Raw genomic sequence first — 15,842 nt, 5'->3', positions numbered from 1 at the left:
GTGATGCATCATCTGGATGCCCCCTTCAGAGCTGAGGCACACAGGCCCTCTGGAATGACCAGGAGTGTCGACTGCTAAGACCTCAGAATTGACTGCCTTACAGGAGTTGCCTTGGCCAAAAGTAGCTGACTTCCTCAAGGTCATGCTCCCTCCTTGAGGGCAGCCCACATCCAATGTGGTTGATGGGAGGGTACAAGGGTCTAGCCACCATGACTCAATTTGAAACAACTCTAAAGGGTCATCCCGGCTTTTGACCCCTTACAGAATCAGCTGACGCCCCAATTAGCTGTTGTAATAGCATTGCAACTCAGCTTCTCCCTCTGTCCTTCCCTGTTTTTCTCACCCCCTTGCAGTTATTGATCCTGATCACGTCTTAACACACAAATCTTTATCTCCGTCTGTTTTGCAGAATGCCAGCCTGTAACAGGGACCCTGTCTGTTTGGCTCACTGCTACATCCCCAGTACCTAACACTGGCCTGTGCCATAGCAGGAGCCCAAGAGACATTGATTGAATGAATGAATAAACTGGAAGGGAACCACCTTGTCCTCATGTAAAGATTTCCTGCATGATTGCAATAAGATTCCTCACCTTCAACCTATCCAGCCCACCTTGCCAGATTAATATTTCTAAAGTACCTCCCCTTCTCAAGAACTTCCTGTGGCTCCTCACTGTCTTAGACAATCTCTTTGGCCTGGCACTCAAAACCTTTAATAAGCTTGCCCTGGCCTACCTGTCCCATCTCTGCTTTCAGTTCTCACACATCTCAGCCTAACAGGCTACCTGAGCTGGACCATTAGCCTTTCTCAGACTCAGGACAGCTTCCTCTTTTCTTGATATTCCCTTCCTGTGAGGTATCCTACATCTTCTCCAGTCTGCTCTGGGTCTTTCCAAATCCTTTTTATCCTCCATAGCAAGGCAGTAAAATGCAGTGCCCCAGCTCTGGAGTTAGAGGGCTTGGGTTTAGATTTCCATTCTGCCTCTTCTAGCTGTGCCCTCTGGGACAAGTTACTTTACCTCTCTGTTCCTCAGTTTCTTTATCTGTAAAATGGGATTGATAATAGAACTTATTGGGGGGACTAAATGAGACAATCTGGGCAAACTGTTTAGAACAGCACCTGCCCCCTGAAAAACACTAAATATTGGCTATAAACCTCATCCTTTAGAATGGGGCAACACACTTTTTCTGTAAAGGGCCAGATAGTAAATATTTCAGGTTTTCAGGCCATAGAGTCTCTACTGAGACCACGCAACTCTACTGCTATAGCATGTAAACAGGCATAGATAATATGTAAATGGATAGTGTGGCTGTGTTCTCTCTTTATTTAGAGACCCAGTCAGCAGGTTAGATTCAGCCCACCTGTCACCATCTGCCAATCTCTGCTTCAGGATTCCCTTGCCTCCCAGGAGACTTCTTACAACTCTGACTACTCATGGTATCTTATCAACAGCAGCAACAAAATAACACCTAACTTCGAGATAATTATCTTCATCCCATGTCTCATAGTTAGGTTAGGAGGGGTAAGAGGCAGCAGGCATGGTGGTTAAGAGCACGGATGCTATAGGTGAACAAACTTGGGTTCTCAGGTTCACCTGAACCCTGTGTGACTGGGGCAAATGATTTCACCCACGGAGTCTGTTTCCTCAGCTGTAGGACAGATTGCAATAACTCAATAACGCACCTCTTCTGGGGCTCCTGCACCGTGTCAAAGAGAAATGTCCAATCAATGCTAGATCTATTGTTTTTATTATTATTTCACATCTGTGACCTTCCAGCATTTGTGTTGCTTTTGCTGTTGTTAGTCATGCCAGTGTTGACAATGACGCTATTCTCTGGCTCCATCAGAGCTCCTGGACTCTGTAAGCCCTAGCGTATGTACTATCTTTGCATCCTTCCAAGGCCATGAACATAGTTGACTGGCTGCCTGGCTGGGTGGCCAGAGCGGGGTCTTTACTTACGACTGGGGGACCCCTCCAATCCCGAAGCCCACCAGGCCCCGGAGCACCAGGATCCAGCTGTACACAGGCGCGAAAGCACTGAGGATGCCGTAGTAAAGGGTCCAGAGCACGCTGATCTTCAGCCCCTGCGGAAAAGGAAGACATCCAGTCATAGGGCTTCTCAGCACCTCTGGGCCACATGAACCCTGCCCTTGTTTAATGTCACCAATAGAGTCACAGTAAAGGGTAACCCACACAGCCAAGGGGATGCCAGGAGTTCCCTGTGTGGGTGGTGCTAACCTCTAGCGGGGATGTGTGAACATTGTAGGGCATTCTTTTTTTTTTTTTTGTCTTTTTTGTTGTTGTTGTTGTTGTTGCTATTTCTTGGGCCGCTCCCGCGGCATATGGAGGTTCCCAGGCTAGGGGTTGAATCGGAGCTGTAGCCACCGGCCTACGCCAGAGCCACAGCAATGCGGGATCCGAGCCACGTCTGCAACCTACACCACAGCTCATGGCAACGCCGGATCGTTAACCCACTGAGCAAGGGCAGGGACCAAACCCGAAACCTCATGGTTCCTAGTCGGATTTGTTAACCACTGCGCCACGACAGGAACTCCCTGTGGGGCATTCTTAATTGCCCCAATGATTGGCATTTAACGAACAAGTCCCAGAGATGTTAGATGTTCCACAGTACACGAGACCGGTTCTGTGTCCTGCTGCACCAGCTCGAATCAAACTACCTGCCGGACCACCCTGCAGTTGAAAACTGTTTAGGATTATCTGCACCTAGACCTTCACTGTTGTTTACAGATAAACAGGATTTTGGAGGGTGGGTATAGTTTGAATATACACTTAAGTTTTAGGAATGTGGCCTCTAGGTAAATCAAAGGAAGATATACCTTGTTTTATCTAGAATTTTACAAAATTGTTCATCATTTCAGAAAACTGTGTTGACAATGGCAACACTGCATAAGATATTTGAGTGGCAGAGGGAACACTTCAGTATCCATCTGCATTCATAGGGCTTCTATGTGTATCAATGAATAGACTGATCTGCATCTTGTTTCAAAATGCCATATATAGGCAGGGAGTTCCCATTGTGGCTCAGCGGTAACAAACCCAACTAGTATCCATGAAGACATGGGTTCAGTCCCTGGCCTTGCTCAGAGGGTTAAGGATCAGGCATTGTCTTGAGCTGTGGAGTAGGTCAAAGACATGGCTGGGAACCTGAGTTGCTGTGGCTGTGGTGTAGGCTGGCAGCCACAGTTCTGATTTGACCCCTAGCCTGGGAATTTCCATATGCTGCAGAGGTGACCCAAAAAAAAAAACAAAACAAAATGCCAGATATGAAGAAAAAGCATCAACAAGATTCCATTAAATCCAAACTTATGTATAATTGGGGTAAAATTTTTCTTTTCTTCTTTTTTGACTTCCCTGCAGCATATGGGCCAGGAATCAGATCCTAGCTACATCACAGTTGTGACCTATACTGCCATTGTGGCCTACACTGCAGTTGTGGCAACACTGGATCCTTAACCCACTGTGCCAGGCCAGGGATGGAAGAAACACCGTGGGAACTCCCAGCTGGGGCAAATATTAACTACTTCTTTTTAGTATCTAGGCAGAGTTGTGTGTAAATATTTGTATATTGAAAGTAAATTTTTCTTTAATTGAAGTGTAGCTGATTTATAAGGCAGTGTTAGTTTCAGGTGTACAGCAAAAAGACTCAGATACACACACACACACACATATATGTATGTGTGTATATATATATATTCTTTTCCCTAATAGGTTATTAAAAATATTGAATATAGTTCCCTGTGCTATACACTAGGTCCTTGTTGGTTATCTATTTTATATATAGTGCTGTGTATATGTTAATCCCAAACTCCTAATTTATCCCTCCCCACCCCATCTACATTGGTAACCATAAGCTTGTTTTCTGTGTCCGTGGGTCTGTTTTTTTGCTTTTTTTAAAATATAATTATTTTTATTTTTTCCATTGTAGCTGGTTTACAGTGTTCTGTCAGTTTTCTACTGTACAGCATGGTGACCCAGTTACACATATATGTACACATTCTTTTTTCTCACATTATCATGCTCCATCATAAGTGACCAGACATAGTTCCCAGAGCTACAGAGCAGGATCTCATTTCTAATCCATTCCAAAGGCAATAGTCTGCATCTATTAACCCCAAGCACCCCATCCATCTTACTCTGTCCCCCTCCCCCATGGCAACCACAAGTGTATTCTTCAAGTCCATGATTTTCTTTTCTGTGGAAAGGTTCATTTGTGCTGTATATTAGATTCCATATATAAGTGATATCATACAGTATTTGTCCTTCTGACTTACTTCACTTAGTATGAGAGTCTCTAGTTTCATCCACGTTGCTGCAAATGACATTATTTTGTTATTTATTGACTGAGTAGTATTCCATTGTGTATATATAACACATCTTCCTAATACAGTCATCTGTCGATGGACATTTAGGTTGTTTCCTTGTCTTGGCTATTGTGAATAGAGCTGCAATAACATGTGGGTGCATGTGTCTTTTTCAAGGAAAATTTTGTCCGGATATATGCCCAAGAGTGGGCTTGCTGGTTTTATATTTAGTTTCCTGAGGTACCTCCATAATGTTTTCCATAGTCGTTGTACCAATTTACATTCCCACCAACAGTGCAGGAGGGTTCCCTTTTCTCCACACCCCCTCCAGCATTTGTTATTTGTGGACTTATTAATGATGGCTATTCTGACTGGTGTGACTCATGGTAGTTTTGATTTGCATTTCTCTAATAATCAGGGATGTTGAGCATTTTTCCATGCGCTTGTCAGCCATCTGTATATCTTCCTTAGAGAAATGTCTATTCAGGTCTTTTGCCCATTTTTCAACTGGGTTGTTGGCTTTTTTGCTATTGAGTTGTTTAAGTTGTTTGTATGTTTGAGAGATTAAGCCCTTATCAGTTGCATCATTTGAAACTATTTCCTCCCATTTTGTAAGTTGTTTTTTTGTTTTCTTTTTGGTTTCCTTTGCTATGCAAAAGTTTGTCAGTTTAATTAGGTTCCATTGATTTATTTTTGCTTTTATTTCTGTTGCTTTGGGAGACTGACCTGAGAAAACATTTGTAAGGTTGATGTCAGAGAATGTTTTGCCTATGTTCTCTTCTAGGATTTAATGGTGTCTTGTCTTACGTTTAAGTCTTTAAACCATTTTGAGTTTATTTTTGTGCATGGTGTGAGGGTGTGTTCTAGTTTCATTGATTTGCATGCAGCTGTCCAGGTTTCCCAGCAATACTTAGAGAAAAGACTGTCTTTTTCCCATTTTATATTCTTGCCTCCTTTGTCAAAGATTATTTGACCATAAGTGTCTGGGTTTTTTTCTGGGCTCTCTATTCTGTTCCATTGGTCTGTATGTCTTTTCTGGTACCAGTACCACACTGTCTTGATGACTTGTGGCTTCTCCCTGAAGTCTGGGAGAGTTATGCCTCCTGCTTGGTTTTTGTTCCTCAGGATTTCTTTGGCAATTCTGGGTCTTTTGTGGTTCCATATAAGTTTTTGGATTGTTTGTTTTAGTTCTGTGAAAAATGTCATGGGTAATTTGATAAGGATTTCATTGAATCTGTAGATTGCTTTGGGTAGTATGGCCATTTTTACAATACTAATTTTTCCAACCCAGGAGCATGGAATATCTTTCCATTTCTTTGAATCCTCTTTAATTCCCTTGATTCATGTTTTATAATTCTCAGCATATGTCTTTTACCTCCTTGGTCAGGTTTATTCCCAGGTATTGGATTTTTGGGGGTGCAAATTTAAAAGGTATTGTGTTTTTGTATTCCTTTTCTAATATTTCATTGTTAGTCTACAGGAATGTGACTGATTTCTGAATGTTAATCTTATATCCTGCTACTTTGCTGAATTTGTTGATCAGTTCCAGGAGTTTTTGGGTTGAGTCCTTGGGGTTTTCTACATATAGTATAGTGTCATCTGCATACAGTGACAATTTAACCTCTTCTCTTCCAATTTGGATATGTTTTATTTCTTTTGTTTATCTAATTGCTGTGGCTAAGATTTCCAATACTATGTTGAATTAAAGTGGTGAGAGGGGGCATCCTTGTCTTGTTCCAGATTTTAGTGGGAAGGCGTTCAGCTTTTCTCCATTGAGTATTGTATTTGCTGTGGGTTTGTCATAAATGGCTTTTATAATGTTAAGGTACGTTCCCTCTGTACACACTTTGGTAAGAAGTTTTATCGTGAAAGGATGTTGGACTTTGTCAAATGCTTTTTCTGCATCCATTGAGATGACTATGTGTTTTTTTGACTTTTCTTTTGTTAATGTGGTGTATGATGTTGATTGATTTGTGCATGTTGAACCATCCTTGTGAACCTGGGATGAATCCCACCTGGTCGTGGTGTATGCTCTTTTTTATATGTTGGATTGGGTTGGCTAAAATTTTGTTGAGAATTTTTGCACCTATATTCATCAAAGATAGTGGCCTATAGTTTTCTTTTTTTGCTGGTGTATTTGGTTTTGGAATTAGGGTGATGGTGGCATCATAGAATGTCTTTGGGAATGTTCCTTCTTCAACCTTTTGAAAAAGTTTAAGGAGAATGGGTATAAGTTCCTCTATTGTATGTTTGGTAGAATTCGCCTGTGAAGCCATCTGGTCCTGGACTTTTATTTGTAGGAAATGTTTTTATGACATTCAATTTCATTTCTAGTTGTCAGTCTATTCAGTTGATCTGTTTCTTCTTGATTCAGTTTTGGCTGGCTATAAGTCTCTAGAAAGTTGTCCATTTCTTCTAGGTTGTCAAATTTGTTAGCATAGTATTGTTGATAGTATTCTCTCATGGTTTTTTGTGTTTCCATAGTATCTGTTGTGACTTCTCCTTTTTCATTTCTTATTTTGTTTATTTGGGTTTTTTTCTCTCCTTTTCTTGGTGAGTCTAGCCAGAGGTTTGTCAATTTTGTTTACCTTTCAAAGAACCAGCTCTTGGTTTTATTGATTTTTTCTATTGTTTGTTTAATCTCTATTGTATTGATTTCCTCTCTGATCTTTATGATTTCCTTCCTTCTGCTGACTTGAGGTTTTGTTTGTTCTTCTTTTTCTAATTCATTTAGGTGGTGGGTTAAGTTGCTGATTTTTTTTTTTTTTTTGTCTTTTGTCTTTTGTTGTTGTTGTTGTTGTTGTTGCTATTTCTTGGGCCGCTCCCGCGGCATATGGAGGTTCCCAGGCTAGGGGTCTAATCGGAGCTGTTGACACCGGCCTACGCCAGAGCCACAGCAATGCGGGATCCGAGCCGTGTCTGCAACCTACACCACAGCTCACGGCAACGCCGGATCGTCAACCCACTGAGCAAGGGCAGGGATCGAACCCGCAACCTCATGGTTCCTAGTCGGATTCGTTAACCACTGCGCCACGACAGGAACTCCTAAGTTGCTGATTTGAGATTTTTCTTCGTTGAGGAAGGCCTGTATTGCTGTGAATTTCCCTCTGAGCACTGCTTTTGTGGCGTCCCATAAATTTTGAGTGGTTGTGTCTTCATTATCATTTGTTTTGAGGTATTTTTTAATTTCCTTCTTGATTTCCTCATTGACCCATTGGTTTTTTTAGTAGCATGTTGTTTCATCTCCATGTAGTCAGTTTTTTCTCATTTCATTTCCTGTGGTTGATTTCTAGTTTCATGCCATTGTGATCAGAGAAGATACTTGAAATAATTTCTGTACTTTTAAATTTGTTGAGGTTAGCTTTGTGCCCCACCCAGTATGTGATCAATTCTTGAGAATGTTCCAGATGCACTTGAGAAGAATGTATATTCTGATTTTTTGGGATGTAATGTCCTGAAAATGTTGATTAAATCTAACTTTTCTAGTGTGTCCTTTAGGATCTCTGTTGCCTTATTGATTTTCTGTCTACAGGATCTGTCCATTGATGTGAGTGGGATGTTAAAGTCCACTATGATTGTATTCCCATCAATTCCTCCTTTTATATCTCTTAGTATTTGTTGTAGATATCTGGGTGCTCCTATATTAGGGGCATATATATTGATGATTGTAATATCCTCTTCTTCTTCTTCCTTTTTTTTTTTTTTTTTTTTTTTTGTCTTTTTGCCTTTTCTAGGGCTGCTCCTGTGACATATGAAGGTTCCCAGGCTAGGGGTCTAATTGGAGCTGTAGCTGCCAGCCTACGCCAGAGCCACAGCAATGCAGGATTCAAGCTGCTTCTGTGACCTACACCACAGCTCATGGCAACGCCAGATCCTTAACCCACTGAGCAAGGCCGGGGATCAAACCTGCAACCTCATGGTTCCTAGTTGGATTCGTTAACCACTGAGCCACGACAGGAACTCCTGTAATATCCTCTTCTTGAATGGATCCTTTAACCATTAAATAGTGTCCTTCTTTGTCTTTCTTTATGGCCTTCGTTTTAAAGTCTATTTTGTCTGATATGAGTATTGCAACTCCTGCTTTCATCTTTCCATTGGCATGAAATATCTTTTCCCATCCCCTCACTTTCAATCTATATGTGTCCTTTGCCCTAAGGTGAGTTTCTTGTAGACAGCAGATTGGAGGTTTTTTGCTTTTTTATCCAGTCTACCACTCCATGTCTTTTGATTGGAGCATTCAGTCCATTGATGTTTAGGGTGATTATTGATAGATATGTATTTATTGCCATTTTAAACGTTGTTTTCCAGTTGATTCTATGTTTCTCTTCTTTTCTTTTTTTTGTTGGATGGTTTCCATTTGTTTTATGCTTGAGTACTTTTCAGTTTTTTTGAATGTAATGTTCGGTTTTGATTTGTGGTTGCCTGTTTTTTAAGTATGTTAACCCCTTCCTATATCTGCTTGCTTTAGCCTGATAGTCATATAGGCTCAAACACATCATTAAAATAAAAAAAGAATCTATATTTTCTTACTTTCATTCCCCACATTGTATGATTTTGAAGTCTTTTTTTTTTTTTTTTTTAACATCTTCATGTTTAGATCTGTATGCTGGCTTATTTAAGTGATTGCTTTCCAGTTGTGGTTTCCTCCATCTTAATTCTTCTTACTTTTTTTTTTTTAATTTAGAGAAGCCCTTTCAGTATTTCTTTTAAAATAGGTTTAGTATTGTTGTACTCTTTTAGCTTTTGTTTGTTGGAGAATTTCTTTATTTCCCCTTCAATTTTAAATGATATTCTTGCTGGATAGAGTATTCTAGGTTGCAAATTTTTTCCTTTCAGCACTTTAAATATATCTTGCCACTCCCTTCTGGCCTGTAATGTTTCTGTAGAGAAATAAGCTGATAGCTTTATGGGGGTTCCCTTACAATTAATGCTTTGCTTTTCTCTTGCTGCCTTTAGAATCCTCTCTTTATCTTTAATTTTTGCCATCTTTATTACAATATGTCTTGGTGTGGGCCTGTTTGGGTTCAACTTATTTGGGGCCCTCTGTGCTTTCTGTATCTTGATATCAGTATCCTTTAGATTTGGAAAGTTTCCAGCCATAATTTCTTCAGACATAATTTCAATCCCCTTTTCTTTTTCTTCCCCTTCTGGAATTAGGCATAGATTGGCCCACTTTATGTTATCCCATAGGTCTCTTATATTGCTTTCATGTTTTTTCATTTAGTTTTCTGTTTGCTGTCCCGATTGGGTTATTTCCATTATTCTGTCGTCCACATCACTAATTCATTCCTCTACATTATTCATTCTGCTCATTATTGCCTTAAGCTCAGTTTTCATCTCTGTAAATGAAATTTCTAGTTTTTCTTGACTCCTCCTCATATTTTCTAGTTCCTTTCTAAAGGAATCTGCAGTACTCTTTGTATCCTCTCTTAATTCCTTCAGTATTTTCACTGTCTCCCTTTGAACTCATTGTCGTCAGACTGCAGAGGTGTGTTTCATTGTTGACTGCTTTAGGTGAATTCTGTTGCTTTAACTGGGAATGGTTTCTGTGCTTCTTCATCTTGCTTGTGTTTTTCTTTTTCTGTGAGTTTGGAGAAGCCAAACTGTAGTCTTGTAAGGCTACTTCTATGCAAGAGTACCCCTTTGTATTTTTTTTTGGGGGGGTTACTATTTATTTTTGGTGTGGGAGTTTGAACATTTGCTGTCTCTTTCTTTGGTGTGAGTAGGCTGTTATCCCCAGGATGCTCAGTGTGTTTTCAGGGAGAAGGAGGCAATGGGTAGGGCCAGCAGTCAGGGCCTGGTTGTTGGGCTCTCAACAGCAGCAAGGACCTGCAGGAAGGTGGCACAGGCTACTCCTAGTTGCAGGGCCCTGGGAAGTGGTAATGAGCTCTAGGCAGAGCATTTGGCAGTAGCAGCAGCAGGGTGCATGAGTTCCCAGGGGAGTGAGAGCAACAATAGCTTGTGTTTGATAGCAGCACCCTCCTCTGAGGTAATTAGAACCACAGGTGGTGCCTGTTCAGGGACCCCCAGTGGGAGCAGGCCATGACTGCCTCTAGAATCGGTGACAACTATGGTGGTTTGCCCCTGCCACCTGTAGACCTTGCATGAAGCAATCAGTCTCACTTAGTCCACATAGGAGGTGCTGCACAGGCTGCTCCTAGTTGTAGCATCCTGGGAAGTGATAGAGATCAGGCGTGCAGGTATTGCCCCGAGCGTTTGGCAATGGTAGCTGCAAGGTGGGTGTGTTCCTGGGGGTGCGAGAGCACCAACAGGTGGTGTTCCGTCACAGTGCCCTCCTCTGTGGTTACCTTGAGGTGAATGGGGCTGCAAGTGGTGTCTGTTCACGGACCCCTAGTGGTGCTGAGCCCCTCCCACCTCGGGAGCCAGAGATAACTGTGGTGATTTGCCCCCGCGTCTCTTGTAGACCATGCCAGAAGCACCTCGTCCTGCTTAGCCCCCACAGGAGGTGCTGCACAAGCTGCTCCTAGTTGCAGGTTCCTGGGAAGGGACAGTGATCAAGCGTCTGGGCACTGCCCAGAGTGTTTGGCAGTGGCAGCAGCAGGGCGGGTGTGCTCCCAGGGGAGCAAGAGCAACAACAGGTGGTGTTCTGTTGCAGCGTCCTTCTCTGTGGTACCGTCTGAGGTGGTTGGGGCTGCACGTGATTTTTATTCAGGTATCCCTGGTGGCGGTGGGCCACGCCTACCTCTGGAGTCAGAGATAACTGTGGCAGTTTGCTCCCGCCACCTGCAGACCACGCAAGAAGCACCCTGTCCCACTTAGCCCACACAGGAGGTGCTGCACCAGCTGCTTCTAGTTGTAGGGTCTTGGGAAGGAACAGTGTGACCAAGTGTCTGGGCACCACCCAGAGCATCTGGCAGTGGCAGCTGCAGGGCAAGTGCATTCCCAGGGGAGTGAGAGCAACAGCGTATGGTGCTTGGTTGCACTGCCCTCTTTTTTTCTTTTTTGCCAACCCCTGAGGTGATGGGTTGCAGGTGGCGCCCACTCACAAGCTGCCAGTGGTGGCAAGCCACGCCTCTCTCTGGCCTCTGAGACGACCTCCACTGTCTGTCCCTGCCACCTGTAGATCGTGCAAGAGGCACCACGTTGCACTTAGCCCCCTTATGCCCTTAGCCCACACAATAGATGCCTGGCCTCCGGTAGCCCGCACAAGAAGCTCCCAGTCTCCCCTAAACGAGCAAGAGGTTTCTTGCTGCCCTTAGCCTGCGCCAGAGCCGCCTCGCCCTCTGAGAGCCTTCTCTGCGCACGCTCAGTGCAGAGTTTCCTATGGCCTTCCACCCCTCTTCCTCTCGCCCTCCCCAACAGTGGCGTCTTGCTTCTCCTGCAGGTCCACACCTTCTCCCAGGTTCCCTCTGCTGTGGCATTCCCCTCCTCGGCCCGGTGGCGTACTGCTCCCCTGCCCATGGTGCACTGCTCCTTAGCCCCTCAGGCTATCCTCACACAGCCAGCCCCAGTCCTCTCCCCTGGACTGACCTCCGGAGCCTGAGTCTCAGCGCCCAGCCCCCACCCAAGCGTCTCAGGCTGTGGTGTCTGGGCCCATGGTTCAGATGGTCTGTGCAGCCTCACTCTGCTTTGCTGTTCTCAGTCCAGCTGCTGCGCTTTTCTCGGCGACTTATGGTCCCTCTGACTTAGCTGATCTTTCTGTCAGTTAGGTGGCTTCCCAGGATGTGGGTTCCTTTTCTCCTTCGCAGCTCTCTCTCAGGAATGCTATCCTGTCCTGCTTCCTTTCCTCTTTCTCTCTTTTTTTCTTTTGTTCTACCCAGTTATGTCAAGAGTTTCTTGCCCTTTTTGGAGGTTTAAGTTCTTCTGCCAACATTCAGTTGATGTTCTGTGTGAGTCATTTTACATGTAGATGTGTTTTTTTCATATGTTTGTGGGAGAAGGTGAGCATGACCTCTCACTCCTCTGCCATCTTGCTCCACCCCTCTGGAGCAACTTATACATAAGTTCATTTGTATCTCTTTTTTTATATTTCACAGATAAGTGATCACATGATATTTGTCTTTCTCTGCTTCACTTACTTTACTTCTCTAGGTCCATCCATGTTGCTGAAAATGGCGTTATTTTATTATTTTTCATGGCTGAGTAATATTCCATTGTCTCTATATATCAAATCTCTTTTATCCATTCATCTGTTGCTGGAAAGTAAATCTTATTTTATTAATTACTTCCTTTAAAAATTTTGTCCCTTGTGTCACAGGGTTATAACTGATTTTTTTTTGTCTTTCTTTTTCTTTTTTTTTTTTTTTTTTTGTAGGCCTGTACCCAAAGCCTGTGGAGGTTCCCAAGCTAGGGGCTGAATCAAAGCTACAGCTGCTGGCCTCCGCCACAGCCACAGCAATGCAGGATCCGAGCCACGTCTGCAACCTACACTACAGCTCATGGCAATGCTGGATCCTTAACCCACCAAGTGAGGCCAGGGATCGAACCCTCATCCTCATGGATAGTAGTCGGGTTCTTTAACCACTGAGCCATGAGGGTAACTCCCTGATTTCTTTTTCTTTAATTGTGTATGTGGCCAGGTTATTTTATTTTTGAAATTATTTCTAGAGTATTGGGGCACTATTTTAAATTTTTATAATTTTTTTAAAACAAAGGGGACATTGTACATGATGGTCTTGAGAACCTAGAAACATGATACAGCAGGACAAATAGGTGCATATTCCTGGCATGTTAATTACCCTTAGAGAGTGAGAAAAAATTAAGGGTGAATATAATTTAAAATACAGTTTTTCTATCACAGTGAGCACCAAACATATTATGGAGTAGAATGCAAATTTAATGTGAATTCTTCCACATGAGATCTCATGGGCCTCCCTTTCCAGCACCCCTCTGACATCTGCAGAATTGAGTTCACCCACATGCCTGCCTGGGGATGCTTCAGGGAGAAAGTGTGAGACATACTAATTTTAGCTTTAAAATGAAAATGAATTAAAAAGGACTAGAGAGGAAATGTGGAGGTCTACCAGATGATTTCAGGTCTTTTGGAAAATGATTTTAGAAGGTGGAGAGAATATTTCAAATAACTTTGCACCACCTTGAGAGAAAGTGATTTCATTTTAATCTTCATTCTTCTGATTATGCCCCAGAGAAAGTATCCTCGTGATGCTGGTCTGTCTTTAACACATTTTTAAACACCTGCTAATCTTTCTCTTTAATAGAGAGGGTGGAAGGGCAACCATACCAACTAAAATTTTATATTGTTTTGTTTTCATTGTATTTATTTTTGCAGATATTTCCTACTTAGGGCAATTGCTATTGATTTCCTACTTAAGATTCTATCAACTTTCCTCTTCCAAAAACATGCATTTAAGGTTTTTTGTTTTTACAAAAAACATGTTGATATAAAAGGTATTAAGGATATTAAGAGAACAGGTAGAGCAGGAATTACTTAAGTCTAGGCAGATCTGGATCTATTGTGATAATAAATAATAAGGCAACCTTTCTGTTCCTCTAAACCCGGCGCTATGATATTGGTAGCTGCCACATATATACTTAATTCCTTTCTTTGGGCTTAAGTGAACTTAATAGGGACTTTCTTCCTTGGAACACAAGGATTCTTGAATCAGAAACAAGACATCATTAGCTGCAGAGAAAATAAAAGGACAGAGGAAAACAGGGTAGGAGAAGAGGAAAGGTGAGAGAGGAGGGCACCCAGACTGGCACATGGGAGCTGAGACTCCCTCGTGGGGCTGCCTGGGAGCTGTGTTATCCCAGTAAGGTCACCTGGTGCCCTCAGGCCCGGCAATAGGCAGGCAGGCTGACCTGTCCTGTTGGGTCACAACAGACTGCAGCTGGCTCTGCATTTGCCCACTGATGCCAGGGCTTTCCAGCTGCCCAGAAAATGAGGACTCAGCACCCATTTGGAAGTACTGTCATGGCTATTGCAAAGGCATGGGCACTGCCAGCAAAGCCCATCCAAGCACGGCTGGGGGACTCTGCAGAAATGTCCTTTGGGCTTCTCACTAACTACACTTGTCATTCAGCCTAACATCTGTTCTGCCTTTTAGATTGTTACCTTTCCTTTCCTCCCTTCCTCCCATACTTATTAAGCACCTCCTATATACCAGGCTCTAGAGATAGATGCATAGACATTATACATTCATTAATTTGCTCATTTAATTATTCATTCAACAATAAACATGTAGGAGTTCCCTTCGTGGCGCAGTGGTTAACGAATCCAACTAAGAACCATGAAGTTGTGGTTCGGTCCCTGGCCTTGCTCAATGGGTTAAAGATCCGGCATTGCCGTGGGCTGTGGTGTAGGTTGCAGACGCAGCTTGGATCCTGCATTGCTGTGGCTCTGGCGTAGGCTGGCGGCTACAGCTCCGACGGGACCCCTAGCCTGGGAACCTCCATATGCCACAGGAGCGGCAAAAAGACAAACAAAACAAAACAAAAACAAACAAACAAAACCCAATAAACATGTACTGAGTGCTTGCATATGCCAGACACTAGAGATACTGATATATATATTATTCATTCATTCAGTATACATGTATTGAACACCTGCTGCATGCCCAGCACTCCAGGTCCTGAAATATGTCATGCATTCATTCTCCATGCACATATTGACACCTTGCTCTTTGCTAAGCACTTGGGCTTTGTCCTGGGCTACAGCAAACAACATGACAGCTAGAGTCTCTGACTTCATGAAACTTTCATTCGCATTTTATTTTTTTTTAATTTTTTTATTTTTGGTCTTTTTTTCTTTTAGGCCATGCCCTTGGTATATGGAGGTTCCCAGGCTAGGGGTCCAATCAAAACTGTAGCTGTCGGCCTACATCACAGCCACAGCAACTCAGGATCTGAGCCTCATCCGCAGCCTACACCACAGATCACAGCAATGCCGGATCCTCAACTCACTGAGTGAGGCCAGGGATGTAACCCATGTCCTCATGGACGCTAGTTGGGTTTGCTAACTGCTGAGCCACAACAGGAACTCCTTCATTTGCATTTTAAATCACTGGTATGTCATTACACTGGATCCTCACAGTGGCCTTTGGAATGAGGTTATTATTTTCATTTTCACTTTACAAATCATCACAGAGAGAGTCAAAGGAGTTGAATGATTTGTTCAGGATCAGCAAAGTCAAAACTGGAGCCAGGATTTCCCCAAAAGCTGTACTTTTTTTTTTTTCTTCTTCTTCATTTTTGGCCACCCCTCAGCATATGGAGCTCCTGGGCCAGGGATCAGACCTGAGCTGCAGCTGTCACCAGAGCAGCAGCTGGGAGTTCCCCAAAGCTGTACTTTGAATGAGCCACTCCCCTCCTCCAGAACCTTTGATGGTTCCCCATTACCCCTGGCAGAGAATGTACATGCACAATGCAGGTGTAATGCAGGGAGAACAGGTGGGCTTGGATGAATGAAAGAGAACTCACCCTGCTTTGCCAGCCCAGCTCCAGCCAAAAGTTAACATCACTGAGTGTGGATCCCAACCTGCCAGATAATCCAGCTCTCCAAAAACCTGCAACTCTTTTTATTTTTTACACAAAACATGTC

At 43.1% G+C, this 15,842-nt stretch overlaps 1 protein-coding gene across 5 annotated transcripts in view; it reads right to left on the bottom strand.

Annotated features, from left to right (window-relative positions):
• The window catches only part of SVOP (SV2 related protein), a 97,092-nt gene that overhangs the window by 42,793 nt on the left and 38,457 nt on the right, over positions 1-15,842 (bottom strand). For all 5 annotated transcript variants that reach the window (XR_014826989.1, XR_014826988.1, XR_014826990.1 and 2 more), the window contains exon 6: positions 1,959-2,083. Coding sequence is in view for 2 of the 5 variants with exons in the window: in XM_084995648.1 (XP_084851774.1) it covers positions 1,959-2,083 (125 nt within the window). In the remaining 3 variants the exon portion in view is untranslated. The remainder of the gene's footprint in view (positions 1-1,958; positions 2,084-15,842) is intronic.

Source organism: Sus scrofa, chromosome 14 (assembly GCF_054392235.1).
Source record: "Sus scrofa isolate SSC_HxYL_T2T_F1_AM1 chromosome 14, Sscrofa_HxYL_maternal_Yorkshire_Landrace_v2.0, whole genome shotgun sequence".
NCBI classification, from domain to species: Eukaryota; Metazoa; Chordata; class Mammalia; order Artiodactyla; family Suidae; genus Sus; species Sus scrofa.
Note: the sequence above shows the minus strand (reverse complement) of the source record. Positions and strands in the feature narration are given on the sequence as shown.